The 23,131-nt window shown below is 37.6% G+C and overlaps 2 protein-coding genes across 3 annotated transcripts; both read left to right on the top strand.

The window, feature by feature from the left end:
• The first annotated feature begins 1,518 nt into the window (after positions 1–1,518).
• crybb1l3 (crystallin, beta B1, like 3) lies at positions 1,519–4,859 on the top strand. Its single transcript, XM_079353501.1, has 6 exons — positions 1,519–1,588; positions 2,624–2,697; positions 2,818–2,936; positions 3,036–3,168; positions 3,615–3,757; positions 3,932–4,859. The coding sequence occupies exons 2-6, from the start codon at positions 2,632–2,634 to the stop codon at positions 4,098–4,100; spliced, it is 630 nt and encodes a 209-aa protein (XP_079209627.1). The 5' UTR covers positions 1,519–1,588; positions 2,624–2,631; the 3' UTR covers positions 4,101–4,859.
• A 946-nt stretch (positions 4,860–5,805) lies between these two features.
• Positions 5,806–21,498, top strand: unc119a1 (unc-119 lipid binding chaperone a1). Of its 2 annotated transcripts, none has more exons than XM_079353897.1 (5): positions 5,806–6,266; positions 18,242–18,355; positions 18,509–18,602; positions 19,990–20,162; positions 20,285–21,498. In XM_079353897.1, the coding sequence occupies exons 1-5, from the start codon at positions 6,143–6,145 to the stop codon at positions 20,395–20,397; spliced, it is 618 nt and encodes a 205-aa protein (XP_079210023.1). In that variant the 5' UTR covers positions 5,806–6,142; the 3' UTR covers positions 20,398–21,498. The 2 variants fall into 2 exon arrangements, with proteins under 2 accessions (XP_079210023.1, XP_079210024.1); XM_079353898.1 differs by having other exon boundaries at positions 5,807–6,266; positions 18,512–18,602.
• The last annotated feature ends 1,633 nt before the right edge of the window (positions 21,499–23,131 follow it).

Below are 23,131 nucleotides of genomic sequence, written 5' to 3'. Positions count from 1 at the left end.
TTCCACCTTGGAAACACATTTAAAGTGTTGTCTTAGAGGAAGAAGTCATGTAAAATCCTGGTATGGCTTTTCTTCACAAGTTCCAGGAGCATATATTGCTAATATGTGCACTGATATAGGGTTATACTGTAGTGGTGCTATTTAAAAATTTGAGAATCATTCCTCTAGAAGAGTCAAACTGAGCAATAGGGGTGCAGAATGATTGTAGCCTATGTAAAGTGTATTTGTTTTTCTTTGTAGCAAAATAATAAGAATGAAAAAGACACTTTTTTATGTGTCTGTTCTTCTAACTGTGTCTGCTCTTTAGGTATAAAATAGCTCAGACGTCAGATATCTTTTTTTGTATTATTAAAAAATAAAAGATAAAATTTAATGCAGGGATTTTATTTCTAGGCTCTAATAATTCAAATAAAAATTCAAACTGTACATATTTGAAATATGTTACACATATGTTATATCAGTCTTCCTGTTGTGCAATATGTATAGCTATTAAATAAACCTCCCAAAAAAAATACACTACATTGATGGAACATTCTGAGACGGAACTGAATTGGCTCGAATCCTTCTAACATGACAGTGACTATTTTGTGTTCATTAGTAATTATGAATCTAAGCACATAATAATACCACATGGCATTCCCACATGATCCATTCTTAGACCGAATCTTTTGAAATACACATGTTCTGCCATACTATGTATTCAGGGATTTCAGAGCACTTGAATAATGGCAGGTGCTCAGAGCAGATTGCTGATCATTATTTTCCAAATTTAAGGATGTTTCCATGCTATTTTTTCAAAATTAGATATTTCTTTATTTCTTTTTGATCTTATATTTGAATATATTAAATTCGCACCATTTCATATGGCTTTTATTTTTCTTAATGCTATAAATGTTTTACTTTTGAATATGTAAAAGGACAATGTGTGCACAACACAAGTGTGTCCGTGGGATTGTGTTAGGTGTGTATGGCTACAACCCTTTCAACGCTTCAATAAGCAAAAGTATGTCCAACATTGCTTGTGGAAACAAAAGAGGGATGGATGTCACTCCTGCAGTCAGCACATTACACACGCAGGGCTCAAAAGCCTTGACCTGCCTGCACCCAGCATGAATATGTAGAGAGAATAAGAAAATGAAAGACAGCCTGGATCAAAAGAGAAATAAGAAGGAGAAAACATAGAAAAATAAGGAAGAAGTATGTTCTGTGTGTGTGTGTGTGTGTGTGTGTGTGTGTGTGTGTGTGTGTGTGTGTGTGTGTGTGTCTGTGTGTCTGTGTGTCTGTGTGTCTGTGTGTGTGTAGTGAGCCACCGAACTTTCTGCTGATGGCAGTGACTGTGCCTGGTCCCCCCTGTCTACAATGGTGCTGGACAACAAAACATGCAGCCGAGTCAGCATGACTAGTCCACTGATAAGCAGCCTGACCTTTGACCCCGCACCATGCTCCAAACCGCTCCTGGCCAATGAGAAGTCAGGATCCAGTCTGTATGCACGATGACTGAATGTGAATGTATATATACCCCTACTGAAAAAGCCTGCGTCTATCACTTTCTCCAAAGGTCGGTCCATTTCAGTCTGCAGCTGTAACTGTAAGTTTTAACTTTTAAGGTATTCTTTATGGAATCACTTTTAAAGTCAGGGGGTGTTGTAGTTTTCCTGTCTACTCACACTTGAGTAGACAACATTTTGACATAAAAGTTTGCACTTGGTTTACAGATGATTTCCTGTTCAATAGGTATACTAGATATGACAAATAAGAGAGTGAGCCTTACCCTTAGCCTTAAAAAGAATCATGCAGCTTTAAAACAAATTATGGATAACGTGGTTGGTTAATAGCATTCTTGCAATCACTGAAAGGAAACATTTTCAGGATGTACTATGACATTTACTAAACTCACTAAAATAGATGTTTTTAAAAATGTTGAGAGGATAAAAATGAGCAACTTCAGTCAAACGTAACCTTTTCAGCAAACAGAATTGTTTTCATAGAACAACATTGTTTAAAGAAGAAATTGGATTTTTTTTAACTCACATTTTCAGATTTAAATTTAACTAAAAGAAAAAACAACAACATTGTTGTTGAGCCACAAGAAAGGAAATTACTTCCCATCTGGTTGCATCGGAACAGTCTTTAAATTACATCTAGTGCTATTGCAGCTTGATCCCAGCTTGCTGCAGTGATGTTGCGGCATCATGGTTGGGTGTGGTCACAGGTGCAAAAGAGCACATAATCTACCTCACCCCTCAAAGATTCTGATATTGTTCAGAGGGGAAGATTTTCAGCTTTGCCAATAGGTTCTCTAACTAACATTTTAAGGCTTTATCAACATGAGCTATTGTAAGAACTAGTTTTTGAAGTGTTCGCTTTAAACTCTAAGGGCAGACAAAATGTGCAATATAGTTTTTTAAAGACAAGAACATCTAAAAAATTACATTTAAAATCTGTACACTTACATTTTAAAGTGCACTTCTGTTTAATGAGTGAGCTTTAGCAAATATTTAATCAAGGTGTTTGAAACACCTTGACCTTTGACAGTTTGCATGAGAAGCTGAAGGATACTTTAAGAGACTCCCTCTCCATAATCCCACAATAATCTCTGAATATGTGCTTCTTCTTTCTTTAGATCTGATCATGTCTCACTCAGGTGCTCAGGGCAGCATTGGCAGCCACTCTGCTATTGGTCTGCGCAATCATAAGGTACATAAACTCTTTTTTTTTTTGTACTAACATGACTTTTAAATGACAGAAAGTCGTTATGTTCTGAAAATAATTCACTTCTGAAATAAATGAATAATACATTTTTTTTTTACTTTTTAGATATACCTCTATGAATATGAGAATTTCCAGGGTCGTAGGATGGACCTGTTCGGCGAATGTCGTAACCTTTGTGAGAAGGGCTTTGACAAAATTGGCTCCATCAGGGTAGAGTGTGGACCGTAAGTCGCTGAAAGTGCCATCAAAACACATGTTTTATTACATCTAGATACAGTATATTGAATTTGAATATCCCTCTGTCTTGATGTGTGTTTATACAGCTGGGTGGGTTATGAGCAGCAGAACTTGACCGGTGAGATGTTCATACTGGAGAAGGGAGAGTATCCTCGCTGGGACACCTGGTCCAACAGCTACAGGTGTGATCGCTTCATGTCAGTCAGACCTGTACGCATGGTGAGTTGTCTTCTTTTTCTCCAAGCATGGCTTTCTGTCCCTGTTATCCTGTTCCATTTGTACCTCTTATTCAAAAGTTATTTGCAAGAGAAAGTGTGTTTTATGGTTGCAGTTACATGTTTATTAGAAGGCTAATTTCTCCATAATCTGTTTGCCGCAGAGGTTTGGCTTTTGCTTTGTACAGTTTCATTATGTTTTGACGCAATGACAACGATATGCTTGTTTTTTTAATTGTAAGCATCATTTTCAGAGCTTAAAAATGTGTGTCAGAACATTTTTTTCCCTCACACAAATTGATATAAAGAATATTTGTCCTGTATTCAAGTTTCTTCCCTAAATAATCCTGTTTTGAGGGCCTGTGTCAGGCCTGTTGTTATATTTTTACAATAATCAATTGAAATTGAAAAATTTACTCACTCACAAAAAGTGTTTTTGGTATATTACAGGATGCCCAGGACCATAAGATCTGCCTGTTCGAGTGTCCAAACTTTGAGGGTCGTAAGATGGAGGTGTGTGATGAAGATATTCCCAGCCTGTGGTCTTATGGCTTCCAGGACCGTGTCGCCAGTATTCAGGTCACTGGTGGAACGTAAGTAGTTTGAATTTGAATTTCTGAGGTTTCTTTACAGCTGGAAGTTGTTGCCAAAAAGTCAAAGTTCCATTCATCATTAACTTCCTTCAAGTGATATTATTGATAAAGTAGTAATAGTTGGGGATACAGTTTTAGTAACTGACGTGCGTTTCTCTCCACTTCCCCACTCAGCTGGGTGGGCTACCAGTACCCTGGCTATCGTGGCTTCCAGTATGTGTTCGAAATGGGCCCTTTTAAGCACTGGAATGAATGGGGAGCCCACCACCCCCAGATCCAGTCCATCCGCAGGGTGAGAGACATGCAGACACATCGCAGGGGCTGCTTCGAGATGACCGCATAAATACGAGTCCACAACACTGTGGGTTTACAGGAGGGAATAGCAAGGGGTCAGGCTCACCACGCTGCTAACCACCCCCTGGAAATTCTTCAACAGCCACTTAGCCACATCTGCTAATGGCTTTTGAACATTGTTATTGCTTTTACTGGTAGGAGAATGTGGCTTCATGAATGATTCTTATGAGAAGTTCTCACTGTCACAAACTTGTAAATACCGTAAAAATGGTAGCAATGCTCTCTGTCTACAGACCTCATAGAAGGATGCTAGGATTTACTGTATTTATGAAAGCTTACAGTTTGTGTTTATTAGTTTGTTCAATGCAATTATAACCCTTTTAATTTATTTTAATTTACCATATGTTTCAAGCTGAAATGATGCCAATAAGCCTATTTAAACGCTCTCTCTTGCTCTCCTGGGATCCACTGAGAGTAAAAAGGAATGTAAAAAATTACATCATCTCTTACAAAGTTATACCATGGACATCTCTAAGCTCTGCACATGCCCTGCAGTATGATGTCCAGGCAGAGTGAGGCGCTGTCTCCTCATCACAAAGCATAAAGGCTAACTTCTGGCAAAGACCAGTCTGTCATTAAAGCAGAGAAATGGGGCTGTGCAGGGATGTATTTTTGAGCAGATGTGATATCATATGGCGGATGAGGTTGTCCAGAAGATTTGCATTTTACACTTTCTCAGGGATGCTGGCATCTGGAACAACTTTCCATTGAAGAAATAGCTTAATAAAAATACTATAAAGTTGAATAATTGTCTTATTTCCTATTTTTTTCATTTTTCCCAAAAGGTTATATGGTCTTATAATAAGTATTGTAATTGAAAATGTTCCTGATGATGATTTTGTAACTAGATGGATCAAATGGTTATATGTAATGTCCTTTGTATTAATGAATCCAAGGACAATTTTAAGGCTACCCAACTCTGAAGTTTCTCTCAACTGTGGACTGTTTTAGCTTCTTTCATCTCATTGTTTTGATTCTTTTTTTTTTAGCACAATGCATTTGCACAGCTTTAATTGACCCAAAACGCTCTGAACATTTACTCCCAGATCTATCTGGCAGCTATTTTCAGCAATAACAAAAACATCAGTTAAACCCATCTCTATTGTCTGCCAAGCACCAAACAATATAGTCTACCAACAAAGTTGGAGAGCCCCTGGTGAGCAAAAAGGAGCATTATGCAGCTGAAAAGACAAACACTTGCTTTGTGATCCTGTGCAGATTAAAATTGTTGGTAAAAAGCACAAGGAAGCCAGAAACGTTCTTTGCTTTACGTCTGATAGATGGGTTATTGACGGTAACCAAAACATAATTATAAGGTAACAAATAGCCTATTATCGTATTTAGGTTGTTTTGCTGCCCCCAAGTGGCAACCGACATAAATACTACAATTAATACACAACAATATATGATTCCCTGTTGAGTTGTACCAGACCAAAAAAACCTCAGGATTTCAACTTTAGTTTAAGGGAGGCTGAATTGCATTATGTAAACATACCGGAGATATGAGAGATAATAAGTGAGTGATTGTAGTTTCCATATACACAAGGAAAATATACTATTTCAAGGGATAGGCTTTTTCAGCACTTGCTCAGCAGACTGTCATCTCTGAATGGAGAAAGGAGTGAAATGATCAAATACAGCTTCTCAGTGCAGCGCAGAAATGCACGCACGCGCCGGTCTATGAGCAGATGACGGGGCGCGCAGACTGTCAACCACGCAAGCAGCAGCGCTCGGTTTAAAGCCAGCGGATTTGGATTAAATAGCTTGTGAGAGAGCCGATGAGCCTCGAGCGCGGGAGGGTGGGAGCTAAGGGCTGATTTTTATCTTTTACCGGATCGTGAAGGGGAGGAGGCAGGGGAGAATGAGTTATTCTTGTAGCAGCACAGAGCCTGTTTCCTACGCGGTGTCGCCAGCGCGCGACTAAAAGGCTGCGACGCAACTAAATCGGCTCCTGCGGCGACTGAAGCCGAGAGCGTCAGAAAGACTCCGCTCCTGTCAGGTTGCGCACCTATCAGACCTCTTCTGTTGGACATGAAAGTGCAGCAAGGCTGCAACTCAGCAGACATGGGGATCCCGGTAACTACTGAAGAAGAACTGCGCAGAAACACCATAATAACGCCCGAAGATGTACTGGGGCTGCAGAAGATCACAAAGAGTAAGTAACGTGCTGCTGTAATTGGCAAGATGAGAAGAGTAGTTAATGCCGTATAGTTCGACTTAGAGGAGATTAGTGCAAACCATCTGCTGCTGCATGCCTACTTGTTCACTGTGTATTTGTTATGTAGCATTTTCTATGTTTATCAAGGGGACTAACCAGATACCATGGACAGCGACAGTCAGAATGCACCTAATATGATCCCTATAGCTTTAAATAAGATGTAGCACCTAAGCCGATGTGTTACAGTCGTAGAGCCTTATACTGTAGGTCAAGTCAATGGCATTTAGGTTCAAGCAGCCTGCTGAGTTTTCCTTCAAATTATACTAGTGCTTTTTTTTCTTTTTTTTAGGTGTTTGAGTGTTTGTAAGTGTTTCTTACACTATGTGTAGGCATATAAACCGTTTGGTGCAGGTGCACTTCCTGCTTCTCAGATTCTGCTAAAGGAAATCTGGCTTTCACTGCATCCTCACCTCGAGACACCTGTGGCTTTAAAGTAATAAGTGGCCAGAGATGTGATCAGCTGATTATAGCTTCCAGACAGTAAGTTAGCAGGAAGAATGCAAGAGACAAATGCTGCCAATCTGCTGTTTGTACATGTTATAGAAATTGTTATGTGATGGATTCAGGACAAGGGACGATGTACTCTGTGTACAACAGGAAAACTGTTTTCAAGCTAGGTCTATAGACTATTTTTTTACTGTACAAAATGTTGCTGTGGGATTGAGCCATAATGGATAAACAAGCAATTCTCTATAGATGATTTTGTATTGATTATACAACCAATCACAGGCTTAAAATCTACACTTCGGAATTAATTCATTGGTCATTTAAAGGACTAACTATTCACAACACAAGAGGAATACATAAAGTATTTAAACATTATTTGAAGTAACACTCTTATTGGGAACTGTCGCATTTATGTACACCTCAGTATAAAATACAAACAGAGTAAACTCTCTGCCCTCCTTTATTGTTAGACCATCATATCTGTTTACATGTCTTGCCTCCTCAACTGGAAAACCATACTGGGTCCCATCAGTACAATTACAAATCACTCATGATGGTGATGTAATCTTCACTCTACATTGCAATCAAAGTGATCTGGATATATCAGTGGTAACACAGCTTTCTACATAACACCAAATACCTCAGGTAATTACTGACCCTGGAGCTGGAGTGTAAATAAGTGTATTTATATCATGATAGCAGTTTGAAATGTTATTGTTTTGTTCATTAGCTGCTCATTTGTTGTCTTAATACAAAAGGAAATTAAAATAAAGAGATGTAATTTGTGTGTATACTGAAATTCGACAATTTCAAATATTATCAGCTTCATTTGAACCTTAACTAGATTGTATTATGTTTCTATAGAAATGAAACAATGCTGTGTCCACTTCCTTATTTCCTGGTGAGATCACAAAAATGTATCCCTAAGGCTCAATAGTTTTGAAACAACAGAAAACACCTTTCTTTACTGCAGAGATAAACATGCTGCCAGGCCATTGGACATTCAGTTTCTGCTGCAAGAGAAAGGAAATTGCAGTGGGAAAGTGGGGAGCAGAAAGTTTAATTGACTTCTCTACTCGAGCTTTTATGAGGACGATTCCCCTGTTTAGGGGCAGCCCAGCTCTAGTTTGTCAGGGTGGTGGTCATCGAAGCACGGCAGCATCTCTTTGTCATAAAGATTAGATATAATCCAGGGAAGGTGCTATGATTAAAAAAAAGAACAGAACATTATAATTCTTCCTCTTTGCTGATTTGTGAGACAGGCAAAAACAGTGCTGTAGTTAACCTTCAGTAACTATTAGGTTACCAAGTTGTCCAGTTCTTTTTTACTAGCTCAGAATTGTATCCAAGGTCAAATCCCTTGTGTCCCCAAGACCTAGGGAAACTCATCCGTGCTCTATTTGCTCACCACCTCGACTACTGCAACTCACTATACACCTGTCTCAGTAGTCAAAAATGAATTAGTCCTAAATGAATATGAACAAATGTGCCCACATCATCCCAATCTTAGAATCTCTACAGTACTCTGGCTGCCTGTGGATTTTTAGAAGGAATTTTAAGAGTCTTTTAACTGGGTTCATAGATAACATGGGCTATATCCTTTGTATATTTCTGAGCTTTTATTCCCCTACGGTATAAGCCAGAGCACATCTGTAGAGGAGTGCGTCCTCTGGTAGAGCTTTGCTCGCTGTTTCTAGGTCCAGGCTCTTAACTAAAAGGGACAAGGCTTTTGCTGCCAGAGCCTCCAGACTTTGGAACAGCCTGCAAGAGAAGAACCAATTTGCAGTGTCAGTCCCTCATTTTACTTCTCTACTCAAGACCTTATTTTACGACAAAAGCTTAGTGATTTTGATTTATTATTTTTTTATCTGTTGGATTTTGGGGATTTTTTTTATTACCTGTACAGTACTTATTCAAGTAGTGTTAATTACAATAATTCCTGTCAAATGAGAGGTGTGAAATATGATTACTCTTGTTTGGGATCACGGTTCATATCTCTGTTTATCGTGTTTTATCGCATTTCTGTAATTGTTATTTCCTTCTATATTATTGCTTTTTTCTTTTCTTTTTTTTTCCATTCGACACACCACCAACATGTCACAATATGAGGCCTGTAGTTTCAGGTTAATCCTGCTGACATGCAGACTCTTTGGGTGGGATTCAGATATTTTTCAACCGATGAATTTGTTAAATGAAAAATGCCGCAGTTTGGACTTTGGACAGAATATGTGACAGAATAAAGAGATGGGACGAAAAAAAAGTTTTTAAAGTTTTATTTTGGGTCACAGATTTACGACCCCCTGAAAAGTGCTCCACAACCCATTTTTGGGTCCCTACCTACCAGTTGAGAACCACGGGTTTAGGGAATCAGTGAGACAAGAGAATATGAGCCATGGAAGTTTGAGAAATAAGTTAATGTTTTTTTTAAAAAAAAAACTAGATCACTAAAAACTGAGAGAAAGTTACATTTTTATTTTTCAACTTTATCATCACAGTGTGGGTTTACAGAGGGCTGTAACAAGTCTGTGCCCTTACATACATTTAACTGGGCAATTTATTGTGAAAGTTACAACTAAAGTCTTGCATCATAGTTTAACTTATTTTATTTTATAGTTGTTGTTTGCCAGGCTGAGATGATCAATTATCTTTAAATTCACAAACAAAATCTTTTTTGTTGTTTGCCATTCAGGGTCTGAACACAGCCAGGCCATCAAAAGATCCTTACATTTATTTACATATTCAGAGGGGAAAAATCCTCAATCTTTTTTAAATGTAATAATACTTTCTAAAATGTATTGGAATGTGATATTAGGCACCTGTTTTCTGTTGTAAATAAAAACGTGAGTGTCGTTTCACTGTAAGATTCCTGCATGCATGAACTTCAGGGGAGGGATAGTAAATGAGTTGTTTTTAAAGAGATAGAGCACAGATAGAGCTGCCTCTTTACATCACAGCCTTCTCATTAGTGTGGGTGTGTGTGTTCTGTCAGTTCTCTGTCCTTTGTGTTTGAGTGTAAAATACAGTATATGTCAGAGCTAAAAAAAAATTTTTTTTAAAAATCAATGAGTTGATTTTGAGTGTAAGATTATGGTGAAGATCATCTTTTGGCTTATTGAGAATGCCATAACTTTAGCTCATACTTGAATTTCCTCACCCATGGCTTACATTGGAAGAGTGATTGATATGGATTTCATAATGTCCTGAATTAAGAGAAGAAGCTATTGCAGATAGGAAGATCTCTGTCCCTGTAAAATTCTGCTGACGAATGGATAGACTGTAGGTGACATTGTCAGTGGGACAGTTTAGAAAATAAGTTAAATCTCCCAGTTGCCTTAATAATAATGCCAAAATATTTTCCATTTAAGGCCCTGCCGAACCGTATCCTCTGTTTTTCTATGGGTGTTTCTGGATTTGAAGAATCCGCTTTGGTATGTTAGAAGCTCATCCAGATGAGTTGCTCAGTCTGGTTGCTATTACACTAAGTGTGATCAATTATTTGGCCTTAATAAGTCTGGGACACAGAGCGATGTTTTATCTACGGAGGGCAGGATCTCTCCACTCTGCGATGTCTGCCAACACAATGGATACAGCTTTAATTAAAATTGATTGGCGCTGCCTGTTCTTAATCTCTCATGCACAGCTGTCACAAGGTTACTCTTTCAGGGTGATCTGACATGGAGACAGACGTCATGTCACACATCAGTACTGTAATTGACTCACCTCCATGCTTGTGCTCTTCGTCTTGAATCAATCAGCTGTTGACTCTCCTGTTCACCTCCTGTATATTATATCTGCAGTATTTATGCATGTTTGAGACAATGAATGTAGCAACTTCTCCTGATAGGATGAACTTTATGAAAGATCTAAATCAGATTAAAACGGGATGATCCTAAAAGGGGAAAAGCCAATATTATTATATTTTGTATGTGTGTGTTTTTTTTCTTTTTGTTTGTTTGTTTGCCTTTTTGTGGAGAGCTGCAAGAAATATTCAACTGTACCCAGTAAACAAACAAAAATACATGTTTGTTCATATTGAATATATAATGGAAGATAATGGCAGACATCAATTTGAATAAAACAGTGCTGGTTTTAGTGTTTTGGGCTCTCACGTCTGTCACAAAGATGAGTAAGATTAGATACAGCTTTTCCATGTGCTTCTAGTCTGATTGGCCAAAGGGTGTCAATTACCTTCTGGTGGACGCCATGTTGTAAAGGTCAAACTGTCTGACTGCAGTCTAAATTAATACACCTGCTCTATGTAAGCCATTGCCTAAAATGAGTAACAACCACAACAATGACAATGAGGGACTTAGTTAACCTTTTTGGAAAATATGAAAACTTTGAGTTATATCTCAAAGTATAAAGATCTCCTGTTGTCGTAGCTAAGATGTATTTACTTTCTGAAAAAGTAAATCATGTTTCCATTGTATTAGAATTGTATGGGAAGGGAAACAAAAGAAGCTGGACCACCATATTGAGAGGAATGTTGAGGAGTGAAGACATAAACCATGTCCCTATAGGTTCCTACTTTGTGACCGAACAGCTGCAGTTAGCTTGTGTGTCAGAGTGTGTGTGAGCACGTTCGATAATACTCTGGTGAGATACAGTTCATCAGAGGAACAGCGGCTTTTCTATAATTCAGATTACCGATGTTCGTAAACCTACTTTTGCATGATGTATAATATTTTTCATGTAACTGGGGGAATGTTTTCAGGAAATTTGGAGAAAGTTGCTTTCTTACCAAGACTTTAAGTCGTCCCCTTTGAGAGGAAATTAATACAACTCTCATTTCTGAATGATACACATGAAAGAAATGAAGCCAGTCTGGCTCTTTGAGAAGGTCAGCAAAATCTGCTCATCTGTACTCTTTTCTGGTCTTCTGTGCAAACAACCCAACCCTTTTTTATTTTTACTGCTGGGTTTCAACCTACAGTGGCTGTTGCATGTAACTGTTAAAATGGGGGTACATGAGGAAGTCAGTTGATGAATATTATAAAGAGCAAAAAAGTTAGTTAATTTTAAAACCTGTGCGTGAGCTCCAAGTAAATGTTAAAGTCAACTTAGCCTGCAGTAACATGCTTTGCTGCTTTGCTTTTGCCAATTATGTCATGTATCTCACAAGCATAAGATAAGAGTAACTTCTGTACTTATTTTAACCCAATTGAGTGTTTTAAAGCAAACATTTAGGTATATAAAACCTGATTAAACCATGATCATTTTACAACATTTGCCATGTGTTGCAGGTTTATCTTGCTGTTGCTGGTCATTAGCAGTCGCCCATGTTTTGCTGTTTGGGTATGAGACTATTGAGAGTGCCTGCCTGGGCCCACTCCGTCATATACACGCATGTGTACATTTTAGCCTATGTGTGTGTTGCATGATCAATAAACTAAATCTTGTTTTATTGTCATTTACTGAATAATCAAGAGATGGGCTACCATTTGAGCATTTAAGGGGCTGGTGGGATATCTGTCTTAGTAAAGTCAATAAGCCTCCGCCTCCACCCCAATCTACAGGAAGTGAGCTCGGCTAGCAAATCTGAAAACAGGAAGGAACAACTAGCTAAAAAACCTAAATGTACCTCAGAGCACTGTGTTACAAATAATGTCTTATTTAAAAATGTAGTGAACATAGAGGAAGGCTACTAGAACTCAGGTAAAAGGTTACCTACAGACAGATCAAGGTAGCCGCTTCCCCCTGTTTCAACTCTTAATGCTGTGCTCAGCAAATGTTCACGTTGATGTTATTTTGTTATCCAGTTTCACCCTTACAGAAGAAGCTAGCACAACATTTTTCTTAATAAAACCACTCATGGAGGAATGTTGTTTTTTTTCAGCCAATGATGTGTGCCAATGACAAGGAAGATAAGAGGAGCGAATCTCATCTGCATTCAGCTGCTCTGAATGGAACCTCTGCATGAACTTGAGCGTTTGCCAGTTTGCCTTCAGGTGCTGTAAACTGAGAGACAAGCACAGGTGCGCTGTATATCATGGTATGCACATCAAGGCTTAATGCTAATGTCAAGAGCTGCCTTCGCCTAAGGATTATTTCAACGTGAAGACGAGTAAACATGACTGCATTGTTCCTCCTCATGTTCTGGGATTAATTCAGCACACTTTTTCCTTGTTGATTGGCAGCCATGGAGTCAGTCTGAAAGAATAAGGCATGTGAAGTCAATCCCTGTGGTTTGGAAGTCGGTAACTCCCAGGCTAATCTTTGGGATTAGGGAGCTATAAGTGGCTGCTCGTTTGCTCTTTATGAATGCCTCTTTGGTGTCAGACAAGCTGTGCGTATCTGAATGCAAGAACACGACATTACTCAAGACTTTGTGCTAATTTTACTCTCTGTCTAACGCATCCTTTCAGGACTGTACCTGACAAAAGGGATTATGTTTAACAAGAGATTGCAGTTGGTGTTTTTTGTCTAATGTGTATTTGTGTGGATAAAGTTTAAAAATCAGTAGCAAGACCAAAAGCATGAACAAGTAAATTGTATGACATAGTCCTATTTTAGGTAAGAGTAAGAAAGATTGGTGTGTTATCATGGCCTGTGCTTAGGGTAAATGATTACTTTCCCCACGGTAACAATAGTGTTTATTGCACAAACCGTCTTAATATTCTACATCAAATCTGACTCCTTCAGTGCTCTATGGGTGTAAAATAAAACAAAGAGAGGGCTCTCAGTCTGTAGGTGGGGGCATCAAGTATACCTTCACCTAACATGGATCATTTCATTTGCATACTACCAATTCTAAACCTGAGATACGCTCCTGTGATTTGCTGCTCAGCTTGTTGTTGTTAAGCAGTCAGGTGGATGAGGGGAAGGATAACTGAACTCGAACTGGCACACTATCAGAAGGAGCGTTGCTAGGTGACAGTGTTGAAGGAAGTGAAGTGGAGCACTTTGCGTTTGCAAGAGAGAGAGAGAGAGAGAGAGAGAGAGAGAGAGAGTGTGTTTGCGCATGTGTTTAGGTGCGTGTGAAGAAAGAGTAAAAGCTGTAAGAAAGTACTGACTTGTGAAATGTAAATCATGTTTTGGAAGAATGTACTGGAGTCTTTTAACCTCATGGACTTCTTTGTATTTCTTAAGGGAGAAGTTTGATTTTTGGGAAACATGTTCTCTTTATTGCATAAAAGCTTCCAAGCTGTGTCTCATTTTTAAATTTGTTTCAGACATCTGAGCTATAATAACTCACTGCTAGCTGTAGCCCTGTTTAGAAGAGTAATCCAAAAGATTGTTATCAATCTTCTAACACCACTCTGACCAAAAAAGTGAAAAGGCAGCTTTCCTGAAATGTCCAATATGTCCTTTCACCATTTTTTGTTTTGGGAAACATATGTTTCCAGTCTTTAGAGCAATTTTATTCCTATTATACAACTGGTTGATGTTTATTGAGTTGTCGCCCAAACCAAGAAATGTAGCCTGTTATTTAAAAACAATGTTAAAATATCTGTTGGCACTGTGAAACTAAGCCCTGGTTAATCATAAAACATACTACGACAAACTGCAGCTTGTAAATCATTCATATCTACCTCATACAGAAGACATTCTGTTTCACATTTCTTTAACTTCAAGTGAAGCATCACCTTTTCTCCCATCAGCTCACACCCCATGTTTGCTGTTACTCAATTGTGAGCTTTTAAAGCTTTTAAAGATTTGCTTCAAACTTAGTGCATTATAAATAAAATGTATTATTATGTATTACTCCCAACTTTTAAGACCATGCTCAAAACTCACCTTTTTAAATTAGCTTTTAATACATAACTCTTTTTTTTTGTTTTTTTTTGTTTTTGTGTTTCATACTTTCTTTTGTTGTTTTTAACTGTAAATTTTGGGATTTTTTTCATATGTAAAGTGCCTTTGAGCATTTGTAAAAGCGATTACAAATAAAATGTATTATTATTAAGGGGAGAGATTTTAAAGACACTAAAACAAGCCATATTAAATTAATCTGTTCCATGTGCTTAAATACATGTGGGTAAGAAGTCTATGTTTCATGTTACTGTGGGTGGTACATGGTTTCGTGTGAATACTCAACCTCGACTGAGTGAAAGTAATTTCACTTGCTGTTCTTTCAGATGAAACACTCCATCTGTCTCATTCAGCAGGTTTGGTAAGTTCCCACCATGATTCAGGGAACAAATCTATTGGTCATCTGCCCACAAGGAGAACTGTTCAGTGACAGCAACTTAAGATGCACTCAGTGTACAGCTTATACATTTCTATTCAAGTTCCATTTTAGTTGAACAATAAATTCAGTTGTTGACACATCATCCTTAGAAATGCTGTCTTTCAAAGGTGGTTCACATTTGTATGACCTGACTATATTTTTTGGGATGAACAACAAGTCGCATGTGAGAATTCTGTTGCAGTCTTTAAAGGAGCAATATGTTACTTTCTGTATGATAGCAACGCTCACTTCACAGTGTCAGCACTATGACATACTGACAACCTCAATTCTTTATATTAAATAAATCCTCTCTGCTGAAAACATTGATCAGGCTGTAATTATCGGTACTCGTCTGCATTTTACACGTCAATGGCCTAAGAATAAGTGTTTATGTATATTTCATTAAGTATCTATTTACGTATAAAATAGAAGCATTGAAATAAAGTTTCACTGTTTATTAATTAATGTTATAAATGCATTAGGCAGAGTTTTTGCACAGTATGTTTTTAAGTTTGTTTGCTTCCTAGTTTTTGGTTGAAAAAGACCCACAGTCCCTGACTAACTGTAACCCTATTTCATATTCTCAGAGCAGATGGGCTCTCCACGCATTGCATGGACAATTTTTGAGCAATTTTGAGATTACCATGGAAACACTTAGGCCATGTGCTACTGTTTGTTGGTGACTTATTTAGAGATGAGCTGAATGTATTCTGCCATACATCTTCAGAAAGATGTATTAGCTGCCTGTGCGCATATTTATACATCAAATGTATGTCCGTGAAAGGTACGCATATGGTGCTAAATGCAGACGTGAATACACAGCTTAATAACATTCTACCAAATCTGTTGATTTGTCATAAACTCAGGACTCATTTCTTTCTACATACAAAATTATATCCAATACATTTCAAATGGCGAGCTTTAGTGTTAGACATTTTATATTCAAAGTGAATTCAGTCAGCTCGGTCAGTGATCATAGAAAACTTATAAAGTAAAAAATCAAGACCATGACACAAAATATCAAGGGGGTTGTTTTTACATTAAAACATTCTAACTATGTATTTTTTAAACACGTTCAATCATTCATATGGAGATGTAATATACAATTTATCAAACATATTGATTTTTTATACATGATATATTCACGTACACTCTATAGCACACTTAATGCCACATTAAGAAATTATTGGGTTTTTCGCCTTTTAAATGATTTACTTACACATTGTTAATGAACTGTATATGCATTGCATCAAAATTAACTGTGACATGTCAGATTTTTATTTTAAAAAAAATTTCTAGTAAACTTATTGTAAATTGTCGGATTATGCCAGATATTCCTCCAGCTATACATCAGTGGAAAGAATATCAAGTCCAGTGTGTACCAGGGAGCTCTGAATAAACTTATTCAACAAATGAGCCACTTTTAGACAAAGTGTCAGGTATAGTATATACTATAAATAAAAAGGTCTATAAATACCTTCGAGCAGGTGGCTAAAACCTGCGTGGCCCATCTGCTGCCTAAAACCTCAAAAAGCAGTGAAGCAGCGTGAGTGTGTGCAGACACATGCACAAACACACACACTCACCTTAAGGTGATCATGTGTGTTTTTATTTATGTTGTCCTTATCCCTTTATATGAAGTCATAGATGACCCTATTAACCTTATGCAACATACACTGCCAATAATAACTGCCTCACCCATAACCAGATAAGTGTGTTTTTGTCCATACAGTGTGTGTGTGTGTGTGTGTGTGTGTGTGTGTGTGTGTGTGTGTGTGCATGCATGTTTTCAACCAGTCGGTCCATGTGATGATACAACACAATAAGCTTCTTAGGTCTAATCCTTTCCCATTGGGAGGAGGGTGTCTCACACATGCTCATACTCTCTCTCTCTCTCTCTCTCTCTCTCTCTCTCTCTCTCTCTCTCTCTCTCTCTCTCTCTCTCTCTCTCTCTCTCTCTCTCTCTCTCTCTCTCTCTCTCTCTCTCTCTGTCCTTCTCTCTATATTGCTCTCTCTTGCTCTCTCTCACACACAGGGGCATCTTCAATTGTATCATCCTGCTCAGTGTACTTGGTTTACTGTCTTTCAATGGGCGTGTGAGCAGTATTATAAGGAGAACTATGTAAATGGACTTGGTTCAGCACTTTTTCAGTCTGTTGACTATTCAAAGTGCCTTTTACATCTCAGGTCACATTCACACCATATTCACACATTGATAGCAGAGGCTGAAATGTATTTTTTTCAATTTTAGCTCATCCCATTCATACACATTCAGACATTACTGCGGGAGCAAGGGGCTGGGGATCAAGGATAGATGATCCACAGAACCACAGCCCCAGCACCAGCTGCCTATGTGGAGTGTTTTTCTGTTTAATCTTTTGTTTTGGGTTACAATTTTTTGCAACACTGTGCACTGTGCACTGTGCACTGTCTATTTATCAAGTTCAAACAATTTGTTTTATTTTGATATCTATCAAATTAAAACAGATTTGTTTTGGATTTGCGCAAAATTGAAATGAGGTGAACACACTACATTAGACAAATGTAACAAGTGGTATAACGATCACATCGAACAAATGCAGAGGAGAAGATAAAAATAAACGGACATTATCACCAGTATCAAAAAAAAACAACCATTTTATGTGGTGCTATGCTTGAGCTGTAACTAACATTGTACTAATTGAAACCAGCACATGTCAGACATTTCAAGAGAAACTAGAACGTCAGAAGAAATCCAGGTTCAGGTTAATTTCTAATGCAAACAAGAAACAGTTTAACAACAAAATGAGAAATTGAGTGTTTTATTATGAATTGTCTGTTAAAAAAAAAAAAGTTTCTGACTTAATACCATTTGAATTCTGCGATTGAATGCTGTTGTGGATTTCTTTTCCCTTCACTAAATGAAAATATGGATAGAAGGTGCGATACATTAAAGTAAATTTAAAATAATTGTTTGAATAAAATTGCAGAAATATTTTTCAAGCACACCCCAGAAAGACTGAAATGGACACATTTTACTGTATAGATTGCATAGGTGTTGTGTATGATTAAGTTCACCAACACAAAAAATGTGTATCAATCCCTTTAATAGGTCTGAAAGTTCACTTAAGTTTGACCTGGAGTGATGCCTGAGATCTTATTAGTGCAGAAGAAGTACTTGGAAGATGTGTACTAACTTACCCTTTTCAAGCGAATGATCTAATGTGTGAGGTAACAGTGGAAAGCATTTGAATTCATGCCTTTGCCTGTATGAGAATAAACCCTAAAGGTTGTTTTTTTTCCCCCTCTTTTCCAGATTATCTATGTTCTCCAGAAGAAAATGTCCACATGATTGACTTCACAAGGTTTAAGATCCGAGACATGGAAACAGGAGGTGTCCTCTTTGAGATCACTAAACCTCCAACACCAGGTCAGACCATGCATGTTAAAACACTCACAACGTTTCAGTAAAAGTTTATGTTTTGCAACATGTCAGCCACTTGTTTCCTTTCATGTCTTAGTCTGATATATTCAAATGTTGTTTTATGTATTAAGTGTTATTGTCTTACTGTCTTCCCTCCAGCAGGAGGCAAAAAGCAGTGTGACCCCAACGCCGGGCGCTTTGTCCGATACCAGTTCACCCCAGCATTCCTGCAGTTGCGGCAGGTTGGAGCAACGTAAGTCAACTTCCTGTGTGATTTTAACACTCAAACGAAAATAATGATGAATCAAATGACATTCTGTGGACTGCCGCACTGACAGAAGACAGACACCGCATGTAGGAGGTATGTGGGTGTCAGTGTGGGTTGACAGGCTGACGAGTATGAGTGTGAACACAGAGCAGCCCAGACCTCCCACTGAGTCAGGGACCAAATATCTGTCAGTGCTTCTGCGCTGTGTTCATCATCAGACTCCTACTCTGTGGCTGGTTTCAATCCAATTGATAATTCTAGATAATATAGGCCTTATGGCGAGCAGGATGTAATACTTAAAGAGTGTGTAATGGAACAGGTTTTATGTTTGTGTTGAGCCTCAAACTCAAGAAAAGATTAGTTTTCTTAAAGGCCAGTTTTTCAGCAAAAGAGTCTTGATATCTACAACATTGGGTTATTTTTTTTGTGCTGGCCTTCAAAATCCTTAAGTAATTAAAGGCTCTGGCTCAACTGTTGGCTTATTTGCAACCTGTTTGATTGGCTAATTCCTTGTTTTTCTTGCCGCAACTGACCTTGTTGTTGTGGTCGTATGTTGGTAAGTGCAATGCTTTCATACCTTTAGGAGGTGAGTGCAAAAAAAAAACAAGGCTCATGTTGAAATAAACATAAAAAATAAAAAAAATAAAAAATAGCCCTTTTATTAAGTTTGATATTGTCAAATGGTGTTACAATATAAACAGAAATCAAGCCAGTATGGCTTAGAGTCCAACAGCAAAGGCTAAAAGCCAGTCACAAAATACATTTTGTCTGTCTCTTCTTCGTCTCCTCTGCCAACGTCCTCTTTATTATCTTTACATCTGACTATGATTATGATTACAGGGGCTAGCTTTTTCTATAATAGGTTTAGTTGAGTGACTTAAAAACAACATCCACCTCTCTCACAGAGCAAACATGCCTCTTATAATGGAGAACTTTAAATCTTATTGTATGTTGGGATTCAAACGAGGTCTTCAATAAAAATGCAACCTCAGTAAAGATGTCTTAAATAGAAAAGAAAATGCTTAATCCTGCTGTAAAGTTTGGCTTTTCAATATGGGCCTTAATAACCTAGCCTTCAGTGGCCACTTCAGGAACTGCAGTAATTTTATTTATTTTTTTCCTTTTTTTTCCCCCCTAATTTCTCATCCCACAGGTTGTAGCTTTAATCCAGTGGGTAGGATGTGAATGAATGAGGTGTAACAACAAGTCTGCATACCACAAAACAATTTTTTTAAATTTGATCAAAATGTTGCAATATGTTTGAGTTGTGTTTAAAGAATACATAGTCATATGTGTTATATAATAAAATGTACCTTGTCTTTGAGCTTCTTAAGTTTAATAATGAAGCCCACAACCCTCCCTGTCTGTGCAGAGTGGAGTTCACAGTCGGTGATACACCCATCAACAACTTCCGCATGATTGAGAGACACTACTTCCGCGATCAGCTGCTCAAGAGCTTTGATTTCGAGTTTGGCTTCTGCATGCCCAGCAGCAAGAACACATGCGAGCACATCTACGAGTTCCCTGCACTGTCTGAGGAAATCAGTGAGTTTAACAATACACATCACAGCAAGACAAAAATACACCCACACAGACACTTTATTAGATCTAATAGGATTTACAGATGCAGATCCTGAGTGTTGTGTGTCTCTTATTTTTTTTCCCAGTGCGAGAGATGATCCTGAACCCTTATGAGACGCAGTCTGACAGCTTCTACTTTGTCGACAACAAGCTAGTGATGCACAACAAAGCAGATTATTCCTACAGTGGGGGTCCGTAGAAGAATGTCGACCTTCACCTCTCCGTGTTCTAGACATTTTCCATAATCCATGTTCCTCTTCAGGACCAGAAAACAAGAAATATGGACTGATGGACACACTCTTTTCTCTCTATTGTTAACTCAATGATTTTACATTCAGGTTTTCAGCTGCCAGACCAATAGATTTTCTCCCTTTTCCTCTTTGCAGGAACATTGAATTCTAGCAGTTTTAGCATCTGTGTGTCTGGTTGTGTGTGTGTGTGTGTGTGTGTGTGTGTGTGTGTGTGTGTGTGTGTGTGTGTGTGTGTGTGTGTGTGTGTGTGTGTGTGTGTGTGTGTGTGCGTGTGTGTGTGTGTGTGTGAGATAGAGAGCAAGAGAGAGAGAGAGAGAGAGTGTGTGGGCAGCAAACACATGCAGTGTCGGTACATGCTGTTGATTTCAGTCTGTGTACATGTGTTCCTCTTGATCATCAGGAAAACTTTCCTATTGTAGGTTGTTAAGGAGATAAATAGGAAGAGAAAAAATGGGAATGAAAGTGCGATTTGTCTTCACTCCACCAGACCGAAACACCAGGACAAAAAGAGAGAAAAAATTCCAACTCAATGGTTTGTCAAATAAACCCCATAAAGATTAGCATTCAGGTAGTTTGTATAGGAATCTTAATCCTAAAGTTTCTTGAAATTCAAGTAGCACACATCTGAATGACTTTGGTCTGCCATCGTTCATTTGAATGACAAACAGAATATTGTACTTTGTCTATGTGAATGTGTCATTTGTTGTGTGTTTTCATAGTACTATGAATATTACTTCAGGAGTGTCTTTTTGAATAAATAGCCATTTTAAAGTGTCAGACACCTACTTTAGCTAAAAGTCAGATACCAGTTTTTTGTTATTCTCTCTAGTTCTAACTCTGTGTATACTTTAATTATGACAAATGTTTGGATTACAAAATGAACCGTATGTAAAGTTTTGACAGCAGATAATCCATCACTGCAATAAATATGGGATTTTTTTTCGAAGATCTTGTTATCATTCTTTTTTTTTATAGAATATAAAACATTACACTGAATAAAGCCTGTTTACAGGGAAATAAAGACATAATTAATATATCCGTATGAGGTATTCTATTGTTGGGTTTGAGTTCTTGATTTTCTGTTTACAGCTGAATTTATTTTTTATTACCCTTGTTTACCATGTGGTTCATGATTCATGCAGTCTATTTTGACATATAGACACATCATATCATGGGGACAACAACAATCACTTTAAAAGCCAAGATTAAAGATGCTGTTTTTAGAAATGAATCTGTTTGAAGAAGTTAAAAATAATGTATTTTGTTACCAGTGTTTTAGTCAAATTTTTTTTTGTAAAAATCAATCTTAAGTTCTCTATTTTACAAATTAAATCATTATCTATAAAGCTGCAAATATTGCATTATTTGTTAAATTAAAGCTGCTTGAAACAAAGTGTCTACCAGATCACCTGAACACTACATTATGCTTTTTTATTTAAGCACCCGTAGTGTGCCTGTTGCTGAGGTTTAAAATAAACAAAGACATATTTGATTCACTGGGAAAATGTATCAGATTTTAAAATTAAAACTTGTTCGTCAGTTCAAAACTTAACACTTTTACATCAACAAATATATTGTATTAAGTAGTCATAAGTACTTAAATGACACCTGTTTCGTCAAGCAGGTAGGTGGTCTATGTTGTTTCCTCATGTATGTTGGGCTATCAAAAGTTGAGAACCAAATTATTCAAATGTGCAGATAATGTTAGAGAAGTTGATATTTACCCTAGAAAACTATTGCTTAAATTAGTAACACCATCACTAACGCTGGGTGATTTTTACCCGGTATAATATATGCAATAAAAAGTAATTAGTAAAATTAGAGTATTGTTTTTTTATGTTCCAAGTGTGTCTAACACAATGAAACGTATCATGGGGGAACCCTATAAAAATGCTCCAAAATGACCAAAAAATTAGGAAACAAAACCTTTAAAATAATGAAACTGGAAACTTGGTCTTTGTTCCAGCCATACCTGGGACATGTGAGACCTCCCTGGTGAAGGCACTTTGACAAATGAACAGCTGCAGGAGAGAGACACTATTTCGGGTGAAAATCGCCCGAACACGTGCCTGTAAAAGTATGTTATGGAGACAGGAAACACTCATGCCTTCAAAGACGTAAAAGACGATGCTGAAGCTACCCAGGGACCCTTAACACTTAGACAAATACAACATAATGAAAATCATGGAAATACTTTTGCTCGGGTGAAAATCACCCGGCGAGACAGTTCTAGGGTTAAAATTAAATAATATTTCAAAAACGGAGAAAAGGAGTGTCTCTGCTGCCACCTTCTGTAAGTACAGTCTTACTGCAATGTTGCCATTACAACTGTCATGATTCATCAAGGATTCCATGTAGCCAATGTCAGCGTAACAATTTTATAATATCCAATTAATTTATTCATCGTTGCATGTGTTTATACCAACATTATATTTTAATTGTTTTAAGAGAAGTTTAAAGCTGCTATCTGCAGCTGAAATCACCATCAAGTTGAAATCAACTTAGTGCAACACAACAGTTCTTTTTTTTGCTGACAGCTAAAAAATGATTTTAAACTATTAAACTACTCTTTCACATTGTTTCACATTTTATTTAAAACAACAACAGAAAAAAGAGTATTAAAGCTGCTACAGCTTATAGTAAGGTGCTTAAGCAGAAGACAAACTAACACAGAAATACATT

Source organism: Symphodus melops (assembly GCF_947650265.1).
Source record: "Symphodus melops genome assembly, chromosome: 10".
In the NCBI taxonomy this organism is placed as follows: domain Eukaryota; kingdom Metazoa; phylum Chordata; class Actinopteri; order Labriformes; family Labridae; genus Symphodus; species Symphodus melops.
The sequence above is the reverse complement of the archived record's forward strand: the minus strand, read 5'-3'. Positions and strand labels throughout refer to the sequence as shown.

What these genes read in the sequence shown, in the direction of transcription:
- crybb1l3 (XM_079353501.1), top strand. Translation starts at nt 2,632, where the DNA reads ATGTCTCACTCAGGTGCTCAGGGCAGCATTGGCAGCCACTCTGCTATT. An exon ending in TTGGTCTGCGCAATCATAAG is followed by an intron (nt 2,698 to 2,817) that starts GTACATAAACTC and finishes TTTACTTTTTAG; the next exon opens with ATATACCTCTATGAATATGA. An exon ending in ATTCAGGTCACTGGTGGAAC is followed by an intron (nt 3,758 to 3,931) that starts GTAAGTAGTTTG and finishes TTCCCCACTCAG; the next exon opens with CTGGGTGGGCTACCAGTACC.
- unc119a1 (XM_079353897.1), top strand. Translation starts at nt 6,143, where the DNA reads ATGAAAGTGCAGCAAGGCTGCAACTCAGCAGACATGGGGATCCCGGTA. An exon ending in GCTGCAGAAGATCACAAAGA is followed by an intron (nt 6,267 to 18,241) that starts GTAAGTAACGTG and finishes CCTCTTTTCCAG; the next exon opens with ATTATCTATGTTCTCCAGAA. An exon ending in TTGCGGCAGGTTGGAGCAAC is followed by an intron (nt 18,603 to 19,989) that starts GTAAGTCAACTT and finishes CTGTCTGTGCAG; the next exon opens with AGTGGAGTTCACAGTCGGTG.